The 22,448-nt window shown below is 40.2% G+C and overlaps 1 protein-coding gene across 4 annotated transcripts in view; it reads right to left on the reverse strand.

Annotated features, from left to right (window-relative positions):
- Window positions 1–22,448, reverse strand: part of PELI2 (pellino E3 ubiquitin protein ligase family member 2) — a 194,619-nt gene that overhangs the window by 134,767 nt on the left and 37,404 nt on the right. For all 4 annotated transcript variants that reach the window (XM_061156981.1, XM_061156980.1, XM_061156982.1 and 1 more), the window contains exon 2: window positions 8,342–8,471. In XM_061156981.1, the coding sequence (XP_061012964.1) occupies window positions 8,342–8,471 (130 nt within the window). The remainder of the gene's footprint in view (window positions 1–8,341; window positions 8,472–22,448) is intronic.

Genomic DNA, 22,448 nt, shown 5'->3' on the forward strand with positions numbered 1-22,448 from the left:
TTGATAACCATCATTCTAGTCTGTTTCTAGTAAGTTCAGTTCTTTAGATTCCAGGTATATGTGATATACAGAATCTGTCTTTCCCTGACTTAACTCACTTAGCACAATGCCTCTAAGGTCCATCCATGCTGTTGCAAATGGTAAGATGTCCTTCTTTCTCATGGCTAAACGATACCCCATTGTATATACATATATGTCACACCTTTATGCCTTCAACTGTTGATGAACACAGGTTGTTCCCATATCTTGGCTAATATAAATAATGAAGCAATGAACATGGGATATTCATTCAAACAGATACTTCTTCAAGATTTTCTTTTTCATTGCCTTTCCACATGTAGGAGCTACAATGCTGGGTAACATGGGCATTGTCGTTTTAGCTATTTGAAAAAATCTCCAAACTGTTTTTCACAGTGGCTACACCAACTTGCTGCCCCACCAACAGTATACAAGGGTTCCCTCCAACGCTTGTTATTTCTTGTCCTTATGATTACACTCATTCTAATAGGCATGAGGCAATATCACTCTGGTTCTAATTTGCATTTCACTGATGATTAGTAACGTTGAGCACTTTTTCATGTATTTTTTGGTCATCTGGATGTCTTCTTTGGAAAAATGTCTTTTAAGATCTTTTACCCATTTTTAAATCATATTGTTAGGGTTTCTTCACTTTGCTATTAAGTTATATGAGTTATTTATATATTTTAGATATTAACCCCTATCAGACACATGATTTACAAATGCTTTCGCCCATTCAGTAGGTTGCCTCTTCATTTTGTGGATAGTTTCCTTTGCTGTGCAAAAGTCTTTTAGTTTATTATAGACACACTGGTTTATTTTTGCTTTTGTTGCCTTTATTTTTGGTGCCAAATTGAAGAAATCATCACCAAGACCAATGTCAAAAAGCTATGTTTTCTTCCAGGAATTGTATGATTTCAAGCCTTACATTCAAATCTTTAATCCATTTTGAGTTGATTTTTGTGTAAGTGGTCCAGTTTCATTCTTTTGAATGTGGATGTCCGATTTTTCCAACAGCATTAATCTTTTCCCCATTGAGTATTCTTGGCTCCATCATAAATTGACCATATATGTGTGGGTTTATTTCTGGGTTCTCTATTCTGTTACACTGATCTATATATCTGTTTTTGTGCCAATACCATATTGCTCTGATTATGATGCAATTACTTTGAAATACAGAATGAAGGCAGGAGTATGATATCTCCAGCTTTGCTGTTCTTCCTTATGGCTGCTTTGGCTATTTAGAGTCTTGTGTGGTTCCATGAGAATTTCAGGATGATCTGTTCTATTTCTGTGAAAAATGATACTGGAATTTTGATAGAGATTACACTGAATCTGTAGATTGCTTTGGGTAGTATGGACATTTTAACAGTATTAATTCTTCCAATCCAGGAACACAGGATATCCTTCTATTTATTTGTGTCTTTTTCAATTTCTTTCATCAATGACTTTTGTTTTTAGTGTACAGATCTTTCACCTCCTTGATTAAATTTATTCTGATTTTATTCTTTTTGATACAACTGTAAGTGGGATTATTTTCTTCATTACTCTTATAATTCATTTCTGAATTCTGTACTCTTTAGCATTAATGAATTTATTAGTTTTAAAAGTTTTTTGGTGGAATCTCTAGGGTTTTCAATATGCAATTTTAAGTAATCAGCAAACAGAGACAATCTTACTTCTTCTCTTATAATTTGGATACTTTTTCATTCTTTCCTTGCCTAATTGCTTTAGCTAGGGCTTCAGTACTATCTATGTTGAATACAAGTGGCCATAATGGGTATCCTTGTCTTATTCCTGATCTTAAAGAAAAAGCTTTTGTTTTTTCACTGTTAATTATGATGTTAGCTGTGGGCTGTCATACATGGTCTTCATTATGCTGAGGTACATTCCCTCTGTGCTCAGTGTGCTGAGGTCTCTTTTTAATCATAAATGGATGTTGGATTTTTTGTCAAATGCTTTTTGGCACTTAGTGAGATGAACATATGGTTTTTATCCTTCATATTGTTTATGTGCATATCACACTGATTGATCTGCAGTTGTTGAATCACTCTTGCTTCCCTGGAATAAACCCCTCTTGATCAAAGTGTATGATGTACACTTTTAATGTACTGTTAAATTTGGTTTGTTAAAATTTTATTTTGAGGATTTTTGCTTCTATGTTCATCAGGAATGCTGGCATGTATATATATATACATATTTTGTAGTGTCCTTGTCTGGTTTTGGTATTAGGGTAATGCTGGCCTTATAAAATTTAGTTTAAAAGTGTTCCCTCATCTTCAGTTTTTTGAAAGATTTTGAAAAGGAGTAGAATTGGTATTAATTCTTCATTAAACATTTGGTAAAATTCACCAAAGTATGGGCCTGGACTTTTGTCTGTAGGGAGGTTTCTGATTATTGATCCAATCTCCTTACTAGTAATCGATCTGTTCAGATTTTCTATTTCTCCATGATTCAGTCTTGGCAGAGTTTATGTTTTTAGGAATTTATTTCTTCTATGTTAACCAATTTGTTGGTATATAGTTGTTCATGTCAGTCTCCTGTGATCTTTTGACTTCTACAGTATAGTTGTAACATCTTTTTCATTTCAAATTTTGAGTCCTCTTTTATTCTTGCTGAATCCAGCTAAAGATTTGTCTCTTTTGTTTATATTTTTAAAAAACCCAGCTCTTAGTTTCACTAATATTTTCTATAATCTCCTTGGGCTCATTCATTTACTTCTGCTCTTACCTTTATTATTTCCTTCCTTCTACTAATTTTGGGCTTAAGTTTGTTCTTTTGCTAGCCCCTTGAGGTATAAAGATAGGCTGTTCATTTGTTGTACAGTAGTGATTAACACAACACTGTAATTCAACTATACTTCAATAAAAAATAAATTTTAAAAAAGATAGGCTGTTCATGTTTATGTTTTTTGTTAAAATAATCAAACTGTGTTTCATCCGAGACATACAAATTATTTGTTTTAGGTTTGTATTCCTGTGGTGTATCAAGAGATATTCTGGATTTCAGCTTACTACTAATATTTCTTTTTTATCACCTCTGACAGATTCAGAATATTCATGTTTATGTTGTCTAAGACAATAAAATTTTGCTGCCTCTTCATTTATAATAATATAATAAAATTAGTTCTTTTACTTATAAATATCAAAACAACAGACACTACTAACTCAAGAATTACAGTGCAGTAACAATGAAAGGAATCAAAATAAAAACTATTTAAAACTCAACTATTTAAAAAGCTGTAGCAATTTAAAAAATCTGAGGATAATGATAAACAGATGATTCTTTGAAAGCACAGAAGGCTCCAGCTTCACAAGGAATGTGCAGTGGAGATATGCCACTATTGCCACTAAGACCCAGGCTGGACCGAGTGAGTGCTGCAAAACCAGACCCCACTAAAGCCCAGGAAATTAGCTGAACTAACGAGTTCACACTGAAATGTGTATCATTAGCTTTTACCACTTTTCACATTTACATCATTCACTGACCGATTAGGAAAGTGTTTAAATATCTTACCAATCAGTAGAGCCATCCCAATGTAAATAGCTTACAAGCAATCCTGGTTGTGACAGTCACACTAAATAGCCCTAATTTTTCTCTAAACTGTCATTCTTGGGACCACTGATATTTTCCATTCTGAAATAATGCCAACTGGAACACAGTGCTATTCAATTTCTTTTTAAAAGTAAAAATTTCCAAAAAAGGAGATTTCAATAAAACACAATCTAAGAAGGGGAAACCATGATGAAGAGTTTTCCACAGTAATGCTGCTAAATTTAAACCACGTTGCCAGCAAAATATTTACCCATCAGGCATCATCACCAACCCCACCACAACCATCTACTATTTACAGGTTAAATAAGTAAAATCGTTGCCCACCCCCATCACTGAAAAATAAATGAACAAGCATAAATCGACCTCTGAACACCCTTCAATGTTTCTCCTTGGAAAAAAAAAAAAAACAAATTTTCCAACCAGGACCCTAAGAGCTCCAGACCTCCCTGCTCACCTGACTAACTCCTCTTTAATCTTCAGCTCAAAGCTCACAGGACACTTCCTCAGAGATCCTTCCCCATCCACCCAGACTAAACTCTATGCCTCCTCTTCTCACAGCCCCTTATTCTTTTTCTGCACTATGCTCTTCAAAATGTGCAGTTAAATATGTATCCACATGATTACTTATTGTTTGCCTACTCACAAGATGAATAGCCCCACGCAGACATGTTTTGGTCCCTATAGTACATCCAATACCTAGCATAATGGCTGGCTACAGAAAAGGGCTAGATAAATATCCATTGAACACAAACAGAAATAAATTGCTAAGTGCCCTATATTTATGTAATAGACCTGCTAAAAGTAAAACAGGGCTTCAGGTTTTGTTTTGTCTTTTTAAAACACATTACATAACAGGAGAAATATCTTTGAGTATTACTATTTCAAGAGCAAGTTCAGTTCAGTTGCTCAGTCGTGTCCGACTCTTTGCGACCCCATGAACCACACAGCACACCAAGCCTCCGTGTCCATCACCAACTCCCAGAGTCCACCCAAACCCATGTCCATTGAGTCGGTGATGCCATCCAACCATCTCATCCTCTGTTATCCCCTTCTCCTCCTGCCCTCAATCCTTCCCAGCATCAGGGTCTTTTCAAATGAGTTAGCTCTTCCCATCAGATGGCCAAAGTAATGGAGTTTCAGCTTCAACATCATCTTTCCAATAAACATCCAGGACTGATATCCTTTAAGATGGGCTGGTTGGATCTCCTTGCACTCCAAGGGACTCTCAAGAGTCTTCTCCAACACCAAAGTTCAAAAGCATCAACTCTTCAGTGCTCAGCTTTCTTCACAGTCCAACTCTCACATCCATACATGACCACCGGAAAAACCATAGGCTTGACTAGACAGACCTTTGCTGACAAAGTAATGAGCAAATATGTACACAAATGAATATTATGCAAATAGTGATTACACAAATAGCAATCACACAACAGTGGCACACACTTGCCAAGCTCACCTGACTTAGCTTGGATACTGGGAGGCACAGAAGACTAAGAGGGCCCATTTTCCAGCTGCCACCACCATCAGCAAAGGGGTCTCCCTGGCCTCTCCCCAGACCGTGGGGCAGAAGGAATGATGGTGGCAGAGGGAAGAAACAACGTGGTCAGAGGCCAAGCCCTCACGTTCTAACAACAGTAGCCACCCCCACCCTAACAGCCTTCACTTGTACAATTCCACTCAAAGATGACCCTTTCATTACCAACACTGCAGCATTAGAAATTTCACAGCTAAGCACGTGTTGGTTCAGGTCAAACAGCTTTTGCCAAGACCACCACATACCCAGGCCTTCTGATGGGATACAGGGTGAGTAGGAAGGAAGACTAGAAACACACTAACAATCATGGCAAGTAAGGACAGGCTAAAGGACTGTAAGCCCTGATGAAATCAGATAAGCCAAGCATATGCATACACAAGTAGAATGAACTCAAGGTTATGCTAACAATAGAGGCTAAGTGACGGTGGGCCATCAAGTCCATCATACTAGTAGGGAAAGCAGAACAGAAGTGACAGTCTCTGAAACTGAAAAGTTACAGTTTTTCCATTTATACCATGAATGTGTTTTAAAAAAAGAAAAAAGGTTACACCATGGATCCTCCTGTATGGCTGAATGGGGCCTGGAGAGTCAGGGAGACTGAGCTTGGGCCTGGGTCACGGAAACATGCGGAAGAGTGGGTTATAGGTCAGTGAGGTCCAAAGAAGGAGGGGAAAGGGGAACTTAGATGAAAAACATAGGGTTACAAAAGAAGAGACTGAAATGGAAACAAAATGAAATCATTTCTAGTGTCATGAACTAAAAGAGATGGAAAAAGAGCACCCTGGGGAAAAACCAGGACTCAGTTAAGGTAAGGTAGAGAAGCAGCATTTGAGGAAAAGCTTTAACACATAAGAGACTTTGTCTGGGGCCAACAGAGCAGGTGGCAACAGGAGCAGTCGGGCAATGCTGACTCGGGTGGGAGTTCAAAAGGGAACAGAAAAACAAAGGGATTTGTGACTAAGGTACCAGTTCAGGTAGGATGAAGTACTATGCATGAGGCCCTGGACATACAGGTCCCAAGATGAATAAGGGAAAGGCAGTATGGGCAGGTGATCAGCTCACGATAAATATGTTGGGTCCACTCATCTCCCTTGGTCTTCCTTGACTGACCCTGTGCACACCTACTGGATTCTCTTTCTTGAAAATTAAAAAAGTGGAGCCACTTTATAACACCCTGGAAAGAATATCTATGTTAACTCCTTTGGACACTCTGGTTCACTTCTCTCACAAAACGTGGTTACTCAAAATTTCCCCCAATTCAGAGAGCTATCTGTAGCCTAACCTTTAATAATGTCTCCACATTTGCTTTTTTTTTTTGGTGTGATATAGCCAGAATCATTTCTGTTGCTTGTAACCAAAGTACCTTCCCTGAATCCACATGGCTCTTGACCATCACGAACTCACTTTATAAATGAGAAACTGAGGCCCTGAGAATGCATTTTTTTCCAGGTTGTAACACCAAAACACGACTTCCCCTACTATTAGTACTCTCAATGATATGTTTAAACAGATTTAAACAGCTTCCAAAAGATTATAATCTAAATATCATCAGATAAAATCTAGATACAAAGGTAAAATGGAAAAAGCTAAAACTGGAGCAGATGGAGGTGGGTAATGAGTAAGGAAGACCCATGATATTCTAAGAGTAGCTATTGGAAGGTATATTTCATATCCTACCGTAACATGAAGCCTAAGTAACCAAAGATTTCTATAATCTTTTTAAATATCTGAAGCCATAGTATCAATATAAAATCTGAGATCAAAAAAAGGAGACATAAAAAGGTACAGAACCAAAAGAAGAAAAAATAAATATCGACACATAGACAAAATTATAAAGACCATGTCTATAATAAGAGTATTTCTGGCACTCATCACGTGCTTAAAAACATTTGTCTTGGTATTCTTCCCCTCCAAATATTTTTGGACTATAAAATATTTCTCATAATTCTTTGACCTTCCAAGATTCTGTTGCCATTTCACTTCCTCCTTTTCTCAGAATCAGTAAGGCTGATTTCCTCTGTTTACCCTAGCGAGTGTCCGTCCCTTCCTAAAACTTGCACCTTACTTCCCTTTCTCTAGCCAAAAACATGACCACTATGTATTATTCTTTCCTGTTTCCTTGGTATTTGATATATTCTGATCTAACCATTCCCTCCCTAATACAAGAGATTCTTAATTGGCACAATCTTGCAAACTTCTTCCATGGTACTGCTTCAGAAACAACAAGAATTTTTAAATAAAAAAGTTAACAGAGGTGACCTGTTTCTGAGTATAAACACCACAGATGCTTCCATGAAGCTGTTCATTTCTCTTTGAACTGCTGGTTTTCAGCAAAAAAAAAAAAAAAAAAAATTGAAAGAAAGTCTCTTATTTATTCCAGATGGTTCAAACCCATTAAGATAAATATATACAGCCAATGCCCCATATAAAATAACTTCATGTAGATATAATTATTTTGTAAAAAGTAAACTATACACATTAAGTAACATGTTTAATTAAAAGAAAAACTGTCATAAAATCTAATAGGTACACTATATAAACCAGAATGGAAATTCAGGTTTCCTCTACACTTACGGGTCAGAAAACAAACGAAATATTCATAAAAAATGAACATTTTATATACTGCACACTTACAAGAAGTATGCATCATAGACTTCTTATTGCACTTAGCTCTGTTTACTTCCAATCTTTCTAATAATTACACAAGTTCAATTCCATGTACATGCAAATTATGTGAAAATACCCACTACTCAAGTAACAGAGGAAAACAGCAAATCTTAATGAGGTTTATACCAAAATTTAATACAGAACACTCTTCAGGAAAAAGAACATCGTTTCTCTCTCAACCACAACCATCCTCAGTTGATCTATGCTGACGTCACTACATCCTAAAGCAGTGGTTCATTATGGGGCAGGGGTAGGGGACAGAGGGGAGGGTATGCCCCCACTCCTAGCCCCCAGAGGACACGTGGCAAGTTTGGGAGACAGTCTTGGTTGTCCCAAAGTGGCTGGGGGCATGGGGGTTGATGTGCTATTGGCCTCTAGTGGGTAGAGGTCAGGGATGCTGTGAAACACACAATGGGCTATGTACACAACAGCCTTTCACAACCAAGATTATCCAGCTCAAATGGCTGGGACACTGTCCCACAGAGACATGAGGCCGAAAGGAAAGAGCAGCTGACAAGGACACCCATGATTCACTGTCGGCCCTCCCCATTCCAAAGAGTCCCGTACCTTGGACGCCTGTGGAGTGGATATCACATGGACTGTGCTGGGTTTGACTCCATTAGCCTTTGGCCGCTTGTAGAGAGCAAATCTGCTTTTCCTCCGGCCTCTGTCTCCATTAGGTAAAGCACCATTGTACCTATAAACAGAGATGAAAGAGTTCATTTATTTGTAGATTTTTAAGGGCATTCAGAATAAAAGTCCAATGGAATTAAGGGAAAAGACACGAATGCTCATAAAGACTTGTCCAGTAACCACCCCACAAAAGGGATACAAAACAGACTTAGAGACTTCGGCTGTAATGAAATTCAAATCACTTCCAGAAACTTAATTTAAGAGTGATACACAAAGTAATTATAGGTTCCTTATTCTATAAAGTCAGACTCTTCAAATCTTTTCAGAAGAGACCAAGTAGAAGTAAGCAAATGAGAATTCTGCAGAGGCTGTATTAGCGCCGGCTCAATTCAGCGAACGTCATCCTAATGGACCCTGGAGAAACACTTGAGAAATATTTTTAAATGAATTGGTTAAAAAAGAGCATACTAATTAAACCTCATCTCTCACTCTCAAATCATCTTAATGTCTGTAGGATCTTTATTTGTAAGAAGATCAAATTTAGTTCCTTGCATTCTTAAAGTTCTGAATTCTCTACCTCCATTCCAATTGCTATTTGAACCCTATACTGTCAGGTTAGTGAAAACTAGCCTTCAAAAATTAAACAAAGTATGCCTCTATAAGGTTGCCCATTAAAAAGCCCAAACGTATAAAAGAGGAGTTTTAGTCCACAAACTATCAAATATCTTAAAAAGTCACCTGGGAAATATTACTTGTCCTTAAGCAGATTTCCCTAAATTAATACCTTAAGCCAGTGGTCCCAACCTTTTTGGCACCAGGGATAGATTTTGTAGAAAACAATTTCTCCACAGACCAGGGGGTAGGTTGGGGGGATGGTTTGGGGATGATTGTCATAAGGAGCATACCACGTAGATCCCTGGCATGAGCAGCTCAGAGTAGGGTTCACTCTCTTAAGAGAATCTAAGAAAGAAAGTGAAGTTGCTCTGTCGTGTCCGACTCTTCGCGACCCCACAGACTGTAACCTACCAGGTTCCTCCGTCCATGGGATTTTCCAGGCAAGAATACTGGAGTGGGTTGCCATTTCCTTCTCCAGGAGATCTTCCTGACCCAGGAATTGAACCCGGGTCTCCCGCATTGTAGGCAGCCGCTTTACCATCTGAGCCACCAGGGAAGAATCTAATGCCATCTCAAATCTGACGGGAGGTGAGGCTCAGGCTGTAATGTGAGCAATGGGGAGCAGCTGTAAATATGTATGAAGCTTCGCCTGCTCACCTCCTGCTGTGCAGTCCCTCGGTTTTTTCTTGGAGGGGGGGGAGGGAGGGGGGTTGGGGACCCCTGCCTTAAAGCCAATACCAGTGTTTAAAAAGAATGCAGGCTTGCAAGAGCGTTTCCATTTTCACCTGTATTTTCTAATCTAGATTACAGGTCCCTGTACATTCTGACTTCGGTCTCATGTCATGTTTATTCTCCAGCTCCCTCTTGGCAGAAGTTCTTTTAAAGAGAACCAAAAGAGGAATTGTTTCAAATTTGTGTGGACAAACATGACAACTCTGAGGCTCCCTCCAAGCACCAAAGCCAGAGGCGATGTGGGTGGCGGCTCCACCCTCTCCTGGAAGTCCTGCCTTTGCCACTGGCCCGTCTCACCCAGACAACACTGCGGGCAGTATGGCAAAGGGGACACAGACCCAAGGGGAACAGCAAAAGTCGGAACAAGGGCTTGTGGTGTTTGTTTTACTATTCTGTAGCTGCAGCATGATAATGGATTTAAATTACCAGAAGTTATTCCTGCTGTGTTTTTAATCTGTTTCCATCTACATCATAAAGGAACGTCAGCTACAGAAAACGTCTCCAGAGTACAGAAATCATTTGTTTCAAGTCTTAATCCTCTCCTTTTTTGGAGCCAAGATCAAAATAATGGACATGATTTTCTTAAACGTACCTGTGATCCCCACTCTAAAGAACATATTCCTGATTAAACAACCATTATAAATCAACTGTGTCTTAATATATTTGCACATCACTTACACCAGTATGAGCGCCCTGTATTAAGAAAAACATATGTGAATCAAAGGCAGGGCCTAAACAATTTAAAGGGACGTTTTCATCACTGGGGCCTAGAACAATTGGTACAATATCTGGCAAGGTGTCCTGTGCCCCTCACATCTGCCCAGCTCTCCGCTGCACCTTTCTCTCAACCACACACTGCTAGTCAATGCAACTAGTCAAAGAATGTGGCAGATGCTTTTTAAGAGATCTGCTCACTATGACATCCCTTCTAGGGAATCCAGCCCTGAACACCCTAAGGTAAGCCCAGCACTATATCTGAATGAAATGGCCAGGCCAGCACCCTCCCCACTGAGTGACTGGTGGCAGACATTTGGTCCAAATTGGCCAGTGACAGTCTCATCTCAGAAAACACACACCTGGGAACCAGAGACAACCCTCCAGTCTGTGTGGATGGCCAGAGCTGCAGACTGTAGGTGTGGGAGCTGTGGGGATGTCAAAGTCTGTTCTGTGATGAAGCAGCAGAGAAGTGAGGAGCAAAGCAGATGAACAGGGACAAGCAATGAAAAGAGATGGAAAGAGGATGCTTCAGGGCCCAGATGTACTCTGACCCCTGTTCATGAAATCCTTTCTGGTTTTAGCTAACTCAGATTGGTTTCTTCTACTTGCAGCCCCAAAGCCATGTCTAATATAGAGATGAAAACACAAAAACCAGGAATGTCAACTTAACATATACAGAAACATTTTAATTTCAACCGGCGGAGCAGAGACGCAGAGATACTGCAAGAAATACCTTTTATATCTTCAAATAAGTAAGTAAACCCTTCTTAGTCACAGGCCAAAGAACCAGGACCAGGAGAAAGTTGAATCGCCAAAGATAGGAGAAGAGAGACTTTCAAAGGCATGTTATCAGTTAAGAGGCCATACATATACACCATGGAATATTACTCAGCCATTAAAAAGAATTCATTTGAATCAGTCCTAATGAGATGGATGAAACTGGAGCCCCTTATACAGAGTGAAGTAAGCCAGAAAGATAAAGAACATTACAGCATACTAACATATATATATGGAATTTAGAAAGATGGTAACGATAACCCTATATGCAAAACAGAAAAAGAGACACAGAAATACAGAACAGAGTTTTGAACTCTGTGGGAGAATGTGAGGGTGGGATATTTCAAAAGAACAGCATGTATACTATCTATGGTGAAACAGATCACCAGCCCAGGTGAGATGCATGAGACAAGTGCTCAGGCCTGGTGCACTGGGAAGACCCAGAGGAATCGGGTGGAGAGGGAGGTGGGAAGGGGGATCGGGATGGGGAATACGTGTAAATCTATGGCTGATTCATATCAATGTATGACAAAACCCACTGAAATGTTGTGAAGTAATTAGCCTCCAACTAATAAAAAAAAAAAAAAAATTACAAAAAAAAAGAGGCCAGTGTGATTTGGAAAAGAATGGGTCTTTGAGGACCTCACCCATCTTCAGAGCAAACCAGCCAAGTAAAAATAAGCAAGCCTCTCCAACACTGAGCCTCACTCAGCACCTTCTCTCTCTTTCCAATCTTCTCCTCACAGCTAAGAACTTTGAAACAGGGACTCTACCCGCACCACCCCAATTCCAACCTTGAGCACACATCATCTGCCTCCAAATCTAAAAGCACAGTTGATGATGTCATCTACCCATCATCCAACTTCCCGCCTTACGTCTCTCAATGACTCTCCTATCAAGGTACACAATATGGTCAATTAAAAACAGCCACAAGTTCCCATTACTTTTCCCAGGGAACATGAGTCTAACTCCATCTCCCCACACCTGGGCTGGCCTTAATGGCTTATTTGCCAAAAGGATGGGAAGGAAGTGACATGCTAAGACTTGCAAAGCCAGGTCTTGTAAAAGCCTTAGAACTTCTGTCTCTTGGGAGCTTAGAGCTGCCTTGTAAGGAAGCTGGGACGCTGGGACCCTGGGACCGCTCCCCCCCCCCCACCCCCGCCATGCCAAGGAGGCTACATGGAGGTGGCTCCAGTCAGCAGTCCCAGTTGAGCCCAGCCTTTCAACCACTTGCTAGGTTACCACACGTGTGACTGAAGCTGTCAAGACCCTCCAGACCAGCCCATCCATCAGCTGACTACACCAGGTGACCTAGGTTGATCCCACACAGGACAGAAGAATTGCCTGGTTGAGCACTGCCCAGATGCCTGCCTCACAGAAATGTTGCAGGAAGGGGGACCCCTTCCAGGGTCTGGGAGTGGGCTCTTGTCTAACACTCGGAAATGAATTGTCCGAGGAGACACATATGCTGACAAAGTAAGAGATTTTTACGGGGAAGGGGCACCCAGGAGGAGAACCGCAGGGTAAGGGAAGCTTCCCTCTCCAGAACAGGAGAAATGCTCTGCCACATGGCTTGCAGTCTCGGGTTTTATGGTGATGGGATTAGTTTCCCAGTTGTCTCTGACCATTCATTCTGCCTCAGAGTCCTTCCTGGTGGTACATGCATTGCTTAGCCAAGACAGATGCCAGCGAGAAGGATTCTGGGAGGCGGTCGGACACATGGTGTCTCCTTCTGACCTTTCCCAAATTCTTCTGGTTGGCGGTAGCTTATCAGTTCTGTGTTCTTTACCAGGACCTCCTGTCATACAACAACTCACGCAAATGGTTACTATGGTGCCTGGCCAGGGTGGGTGGTTTCAGTCAGCGTGCTTTGCCTAAGAGAATCATGTGGTAAGTACGATGGTGGATGTGTTCATCCCCTGGGTCTGGCATAGATGATGACGTGTAACAGGCGCCTGGGACAAGCCCCACCCTTCAGCATGGTCTCCCTCTCCTGGTTTCACAGCCTCCCGTCTGACCTCTGATCTAATGCAAGGCCAGCACTGTCAGCACATCTTCCCCATGCCCTTCTCACCTCCCTGCCTGGTCCCTTCCCCCCGGCCCCCGGAATGTGAGTCCATCTCCAGCACCTGCCGTAGTGCCTGGGCACGCTGCAGGCACTGACGCCTGCCCAGCCAACTACACGACAGATGGTCTTTTGTACAGGAGAGTAGAGCCCAGACAGACAGATGAGACCCTGCTCATAAAGGCCAAAAGTTACTGTTCTAGGAAAGAAAGTTAGAATGCTCTCTGGCCTGGCAAGGTTTTCAGCCAGCAACTTTGTAAACACAAGATTTCCAAGCGCTGCCGGCACATCTGTTTCGGCTGCTAAACAGGGCTATTCTTATTCAAAGCCACAAGTTGCCTTTCAAGCTTCACATGAAAAAAAAAAAAATCTGGAGACTTAAAAAAAATTCCACTTATTGAATAAACGTGTCATGAAAATGTAGCTCATCATATATGCAGGGCAAATAACTGGTAAAGGTATTTAGAAGCTGCAGAGGACAATGAAAAACACTTGTAAGAAACCTCGCAAAGTAATATATGGTTTCTTTTGGTCTAAAATCCAGAGTTCACACATTAATTCTTTTTAATGGCACTTGGCGTGCACTTACTATGTGCCAAGAAACCTTGTGAGGGACGCTCCTAGAGGGCAGAGAAAAGGCTCGAATGACTGGAACACACATAAATCACATGGCTGGAAACGGGCAGTACATGTGTATGTGCTCAGTCACGTCTGACTCTTTGTGACCCTGTGGACTGTAGCCGGCCAGGCTCCTCTGTCCATGGGATTTTTCCAGGTAAGAATACTGAAATGGGTTGCCATTTTCTACTCCAGAGGATCTTTCTGACCCAGGAATCAAATCCATATCTCTTGAGTCTCCTGCACTGGCAGGCAGCTTCTTTACCACTGCGTCACCTGAGGAGCTGAGAAGCAGCAGACAGCAAGCAAATCTATACCCAGTTTTGTCTGACTCCAAACTGTGCACTATTTCCAGTAGCCAATACTGACAACTTTTAAATTCAAGGCATCTCCTGACAAATAACACAAAGATACATTCTTGAGAAGACACCTGCCACCTAAAAAATGCATTTGTCAAAAAGACTTCTCTATAGGAAACAACAGCAAGAGATGGCATGCCAAGGGCTTCCAGAACACTGCAAAGGCATCACATTTGATCTTAACCAGCCTGAACTCACAGAGCACCACCTGTGTGGACGGGAATGAGAACGTGGGCTACAGGAGAGGAGGCACCGTCAGCACCAAATGGCCACGTTCCAGGGGCAGCCTTGCTTCCTGTTACAGACTGAAGGCTCTGCCCTCCCTCGAAAGCAACATCTCTTTCACCAGCACAGATAAACCACAAGCAAGTACTGTAACTGAGACGCTGCGGATGAACAGGCCGGAGACACGAGAGACAACGGATGTGAAGACGGAGCGTGGAGTCAGATAAACCCCCTACCTTGATCCCTGTCTCCAGGCGTGCATGTCAATTCACCACAATAGCGAAGACACTAACACACCGCTGCAACTGTGCATAAGAAGGTGCACGTACACCAGTGACACTGGCTTTACATCATTCAGTTCAGTTCAGTTCAGTCCAGTCACTCAGTTGTGTCCGACTCTGCAATCCCATGGACCGCAACACACCAGGCGTCCCTGTCCATCACCAACTCCCAGAGCTTACCCAAACTCATGTCCACTGAGTCGGTGATACCATCCAAACATCTCATCTTCTGTCATCCCCTTCTCCTGCCTTCAATCCTTCCCAGCATCAGGGTCTTTTCAAATGAGTCAGCTCTTCGCACCAAATGGCCAAAGTATTGGAATTTCAGCTTCAACATCAGTCCTTCTAATGAACACCCAGGACTGATCTCCTTTAGGATGGACTGGCTGGATCTCCTTGCAGACCAAGGGACTCTCAAGAGTCTCCTCCAGCACCACGGTTCAAAAGCATCAATTCTTCGGTGCTCAGCTTTCTTTATAGTCCAACTCTCACAGCCACACTTGACTACTGGAAAAACCATAGTCTTGCCTAGAGGGACCTTTCTTGGCAAAGTAATGTCTCTGCTTTTTTATATGCTGTCTAGGTTGGTCATAACTTTCCTTCCAAGGAGTAAGTGTCTTTTAATTTCATGGCTGCAGTCACTATCTGCAGTGATTTTGGAGCCCAGAAAAATAAAAGTCAGCCACTTTTTCCACTGTTTCCCCATCTATTTGCCATGAAGTGATGGGACCAGATGCCATGATATTAGTTTTCTGAATGTTGAGCTTTAAGCCAACTTTTTCACTCTCCTCTTTCACTTTCATCAAGAGGCTCTTTAGTTCTTCTTCACTTCTGCCATAAGGGTGGTGTCATCTGCATATCTGAGGTTATTGATATTTCTCCCGGCAATCTTGATTCCAGCCTGTGCTTCATCCAGCCCAGCGTTTCTTATGATGTACTCTGCATACAAGTTAAATAAGCAGAGTGACAATATACAGCCTTGATGTACTCCTTTCCCGATTTGAAACCAGTCTGTTGTTCCATGTGCAGTTGTAACTGTTGCTTCCTGACCTGCATACAGATTTCTCAAGAGGCAGGTCAGGTGGTCTGGTAGTCCCATCTCTTTCAGAATTTTCCACAGTTTATTGTGATCCACACAGTCAAAGGCTTTGGCATAGTCAATAAAGCATCATTACAGCATCATTATTTGAGCTATTATATGTATCTGTTGGCTTCCCAGGTGGCACTAGTGGTAAAGAATCTGCTGCCAATGTGGGAGACATAAGAGACATGGGTTCGATCCCTGGGTTGGGAAGATCCCCTGGAGGAGGGCATGGCAACCCACTCCAGTATTCCTGCCTGGAGAATCCCATGGACAGAGGAGCCTGGTGGGCTTCAGTCCACGGGGTCACAAAGAGTCAGACACGACTAAAGAGACTATGCACTCACACATTTGGATTGGATGCTCTTTGAGGAGTTCCTGTGTCTTTGTGTACCCCACCTTCACCTCTACACAGTACCTTAAAACTAAGGAAAGTCTCAGTGAAACAGTCACCATGTTGGTATGGAAATAATGATAGTTGTTTAAGGGACCAAGAGACGATTTCTAGCTCCAATTCTTTTCCGAGTTCATGCTGTGAAACTTACCTAAGATGAGACTGTTTTCTAAGCTACAAAGATAGCAGCACAGAGTTACAATTTCAATATTAAAAAGAGATTCCCAAACCTCTCTCAAACATTTTAATTCAACATGGAGAAGGCATTTCCTCCAACTCAAATACCAGGATCCTGTCTCAGAAGGGTGAGGCTGTGGCTAGCCAAAGACCCCTCAAGTCTTTATGGCAGTTGAGGTGTAGCTGTTCATACACTTGCACATTGCTTTTTATCTTGAGGTTTTCCAGCTTCCCCGTACCACAGTATTTCCCAAGGTGAAACATTAAAACATTCTGTGTTATCGGGAACACAGAACTGCTCCCACACACAGTAGATTTTCAGCCCTTCTTCCGGGATGTATACACCCACACACCCTCACTCAGCCTCTCTGCAGCAAAAGGTACAGCAGGAAGGCAAGACGGAGGCCCCACTCTGGCCCTGCAAGGAGTCCCACATTCACACAAGTCCCTGAACATCTCAGAACCTCACTTTCCCTCCCCTATAAAGTAGGAAGGCCTAACATCCTACAGCTTGGATTCGGGAGCCCTTTAGGGGTGGGAGATGAGGGTAAAGCTGTCCAGAGAGGCCCTAACTCCAGCCTCAGCAGCATCACACTCCTCACTGACCCCTGTTCTCTCTGTTCTGTCCACACTCATTCAACTCCTGCGACTAAAGAAGGTTGCACGCCCCCGCCTGCTGCTTCTTTCAACCAGGTCACAGGAAAGAAAAGAGCATGCAAAGCAAATCCAGTCCACAGAACTATTTGCGAAAAGAAAAATATTTATTATCATCTAATACTTAGCCATGTGCATATTATCTGAAGTCTTTCTCCTCCCTTTTTCATTTTAAACTGGTACTGTGACTAACTGGTACTGGTACTTTTTTACTGTACTGAATCTTTGATTTTTGAGCATCACAGGAGAGCCAACAATATAGTTTTTTTTTTTCCACTGAATATTGGAAGGTACACAAAGCATGAGGCATAGAGAAGGCTATTTATATTATTTTTAAAACACTGATGAGGACATCTTTTTCTGCCATTGGCTTTAACGGTCCAAAATAGCTCTGATTAAAGACATTAATATTAGTGCTTTATATCAAAGAACCTATTTTTTTTTTACCATAGGGGTGAAAATTATTGTTAAAATATTACCCTGCAGTAATTTTTGATTCCTAGAAGAGAAAATGAGCCACGTGGCTCAGTGGTTAAGAACCCGCCTGCAATGCAGGAGATGCAGAGGTTTGATCCCTGGGCTGGGAAAATCCCTGGAGAACGAAATGGCAACCTACTTCAGTATGTCCTGGGAAATCCCATGGACAGAGGAACCTACTGGGCTACACAGTACATGGGATTGCCAGAGTTGGACACGATTTAGTGACTAAAGCAAGAACAAAAAGAAAAAATATCACACAAAGGGAAAAAACTAAAGTATAACAAGAAATGAATTTAATATAGTAAAATATTTGTACAATTCAAGACCAGGTAAAGACTTAACACTTCATCTTATTCTTGAATTAGCACCATCTTTTTTAGGAGAGAGGGCAGTCTGAGTCACAGCTCTGCCATTAGTAATCATGTGTTCTTTTTAACCATTTTTAAAACTTGAAGTATAGTTGATTTATAATATTGTGTTAGTTTGAAGTGTACAGCAAAGTGATTCAGTTGCACATATAAATATACATATAGATATTCTTTTAAGTGATATCATATGATACTTATCTGTCTGATTTACTTCATTTAATATGGAAATCTCTAGAATTATTACCATCTTACATTTCACACAGGTCACCAATTAATAATCTTGAAAACCAAATTAAATCCCACACATTCATTTTTTATCACTCCAATATTTATTTTAATCTCATCACCTCAATTAAGACAGATGCATAAACTGTATGTGGTAGACTGAAATACTGGTCCCAGGTCTTCACTCCTCCCTGAAAACATGCCCTTTGACATGACTTTATACGTCCCGTTAGCCTCCTTGCCCTGGATTTTGGGTTGGACCAAGTGAGTTGCTTTAGCCAATGGGATGTTAATGTATGATGCAAGAAAGGGTCTGAGTTGTGCTTGGCAGTTAGGATTATTCTCTGTCACCTCTGTCATGGCCATAGGAAGAGTATGTCCCAGCCAGCCTGGCAAGGAGGACAAGTGACACTTGGAGGAGAACCAAACCACATAAACATAGCATAAGCAGAGTCACTCCATTACACCTTGGAGCAGAGCCATCTCAACCAACCCACACTCATGAGAATGAATGATTGTTTCTTCAAGTCACTGACTTTGGGTATGATTTGTTACACAGCATTATACAGCAAAAAGTAAATGAATTTCAAAAGCAATTAATATAAATAGTTTCTTCAGTATCTAAAAACTTTGGGAAAAGCAAAAATATAAAATGTATACCAAATGAAAGTTTTACATAAAGAATTCTTTTTCACTATGAAGGAAAAAGTCTAAAATTAGAGATAATTAGAAATAATTCCAAATGTGTAACTTTCTAAGACTGATTACATTAAGTGGGATTTTTAAAAAATGCATACTTCATACAGACACTGAAAATGCATTTAATAGAAGTCTTCATCTGTTTCAGATTAATGTCTTTAAGAGCTGAGAATAAAACAATATTTTCTTCTCATTATTTAAAGGTAAAAGAGTAAAATAAAAAGCATTTATATTAAAAATCAGGAACAAAACAAGGATGCTTACCATTACCATTTTTATTGAACACCATTCTAAAATAAATCCTAGTCTAACCAAAAACACTGAATTAGAAATAAGGGGTATTAACTGAAGGAAAAGAAGATATAAAACTAGTATTACTGCTGTAAGAATTAAAACAATATATTACTTGAGAACAAAAACCACATGCCAATGGAGAAGAAACACCCTTGGCGACATAAAGTAATGTTAAGATGATGTAAGGGCCACTAGCCAATGCAAAAGAAATTGGAGTATTCAATCGTGTACAGAAACCAACCATCTACTTTGAAAGAAAAAAATTTCTTAGAGCTGCATGTTACATTCTACACAAAAATTCCAAAGTTGACTATTTATCATATAAGTGCTCTGTCATGCCCAACTCTTAGTGGCCCCATGGACTGTAGCCCACAGGCTCCTCTGCCCATGGAATTCTCCAGGCAAGAATATTGGAGAGGGGCACCATTTCCTACTCCAGGGGATCTTCCTGACCCAGGGATCAAACTGGCATCTGTTGTGTCTTCTGCACTGGTAGGTGGATTCTTTACCACTAGCGGCACCTCGAAAGCCCTACTTAGCATATCCTTGAGTCAATAATAATGTTCTAAACAGAAATGCAGTTAAAAAAAAAAACCTACAAACATAAATATTGGTACATTTAAATATGTAAAAATATGAAACTTCTGCATATCAAGAATTGTAAAATTATATGTCCAACAAAACTAGAAAAACCACTGGTAATAATATGAAAAACCTTAATAACATGAATAGGTAAATCCTGCTACAAGTAAAAGGAAAAACAGACATCCTCACAGATATACTATAGAAAAATAAGCGAAGAACATGAATAGAAAATTCACAGAGAAGAAACAATGGCTAGTAGACATTTCTTTTTAATGTTCAATCTCATCAGTAATCAGAAAATGAAATTAAAGCAAGATCATTATTTGCGAATAAAATTATCAAACTATTGAAATGACACAGAACTCAAGTATATCACTGGTAATACTCTGAACTGGCACAATCTCACTGTAAAATAATTAGTAACATGTATCAACAGCCTTAATAAATGTATTTATATTCTTTGACCTAGTAATTCTAACTTGAAAAAATCTATCCTCACAACATAGTTTTGAAATACAAGTAGAGTTTTATGCACAAAAATGTTAACTATGTCATTATTTACAGTGGCAAAAGACTGTAAATTACCTAAATGTTCAATAATAATGGATTAGGTTGATAATTACAATTCTATATGATGAAATTATATTTACTGCAAATTCTTAATAGCAATGAAAAAGGATTTTGAAAACCAGAGAATACAATACGTGCATATGGTATCATCTCTAACATGTTCAAAATACTTAATAGGGAAGACTGAAGTAAACACACTAAAATATTAAGTGATTATTGTTAGAAACTATCATATGATTTAGTTCTTATATTTTCAGTATCTTTTTAAAAAATCTATGTTGAGTGTATTTTTCAAATGAATTAAATGTTTTAAAAAGTATATATTTCATTAAATAAAAGTGGACTTCTAAGAGTACAATATTAATCAATATAGATCTGAAACAAGACCTAGAAATAAAATCAACCCTGAGGACCAGAAGAAGATTTAAATGTATACTCAAAAGAAGGCCACAATGTATCTAAATTGTTAAATGGCCACACTGAAAAGACCATTCATGCACAGATTTTCTCAGGTACACAAGGAGAATTTGGTTTTTCACAGCTGTGAAAGCTGTTACTCTACAAAAACCTCTATCACACCTATCATTCTTGAACTTTTAAAACTTGTAAAGATTCCCAAGTTTTCCATTTCTATTATAGATATTCTTGACACAGATATACTTATTTATTTTATGTACAAGCCTAGTCAAACTTCTCACCCCTATAATTTATCATTAGAGTAGGAAACTGGTTTCTAGGGTCTAAAGACAGACACTGTTGAAAATTTTAAGTCTGAAACTCCTGTTACCTAAAAGAAGAGATCAACTCCTAAAAGAAGAGAATTTTCAGCACCACTAATCAGGCGATGTCAAACTTCCATGTCTTTCTGGTGGTTTCCCTTCAGATGAGTAAGATATTAGGCCTTACATTCACACCTTGACTCGAATGCAGTTAAGATCAGGAACTGCAGGCAACTCATACAATTAGCAGCCTGATCGGCAATAAACTTGGAGGCAGACTGGGATTTTTCATACTGTCCAAGCCAGTACATATAGAATCCTGTTCACCAGAAATAGTTATAACATCACTACTCAAGTCGATAAACCAAAAAATTTATTTTGAAGTCTGACAAGTGAATTAAAGAAAATAAAGCAGGTTTATCTGCTCACATCCATAATATGCTAATATACCCTGTGAATCACCAAGCGGAAGACACGGCAGACAGTATTTCCCACTGACTTGGTCTAACATCCCACTCTCATGGCACATGCAGAGCCAACAATTTCCTGGACCAAGCAGTCAAGTTTGGGAACGGAGAAGGGAAGTACGCACTTACACCATGCAGCCCATTGTTACCACAAATACAGGGGATAATGTTTTGGGAAAAAAAGCATAAGTCACAAATAACTGGATTGCATATTGCAATTCCATTTCCCATTTATACACATTTTCTGGTTAATACCAACTGGAAATGGACTTCACTTTACAGTCATCTTTTTACTACTGTAACTGCTATAATGAAGAATGAATGTTATAAACTAATATAGTTGTAAATAGAATGTTTCCTTTAATTTACGTCTTTGGTATATTAACGACAAGCCACAGTGAAGGAAGAGCTAGAAATGAGAAACTAAGAGGTCAAAGCTGTAAACACAGCTCATAAACCTTTCTTGTACTGACCCAAGGGAGGCCTAAACAAGACCTGTGTAAGACAGGAGTGTAAAAGTTCCTGGGACCCACAGTGACTATAACAAAGTTACTGCCACCCAGAAACCTCAGCTAATGAGGCAGGCTGGGAGCCCAGTCTCTGGTGGTCCTCTCATGGAAGAGACTGTTCACTGTTCCCCAATAATCATATTCCTTTCTATCTTTTGGTAAAATTATCATAGTCACTGACACATATATAATGCTTCCTTTGTGCCAGGCACTGCCCTGAATGATTCCTACGTATTAATTAACTTGATGGAATCCTCATGGTAACTCCATGCTTTGAGTTAACTGAAGCACGGGAGGTGCTTCACTTTGGAGACGGAAATGGCCATCCACTCTAGTATTCTTGCCTGATGAATTCCAGGAACAGAGGAGCCTGGCAGGCTACAGTCCATGGGGTCGCAAAGAGTCCTCATGACTGAATGACTAAATTTCA

The sequence above is a fragment of the Dama dama genome, chromosome 12 (genome assembly GCF_033118175.1).
Source record: "Dama dama isolate Ldn47 chromosome 12, ASM3311817v1, whole genome shotgun sequence".
Classification (NCBI taxonomy): Eukaryota; Metazoa; Chordata; class Mammalia; order Artiodactyla; family Cervidae; genus Dama; species Dama dama.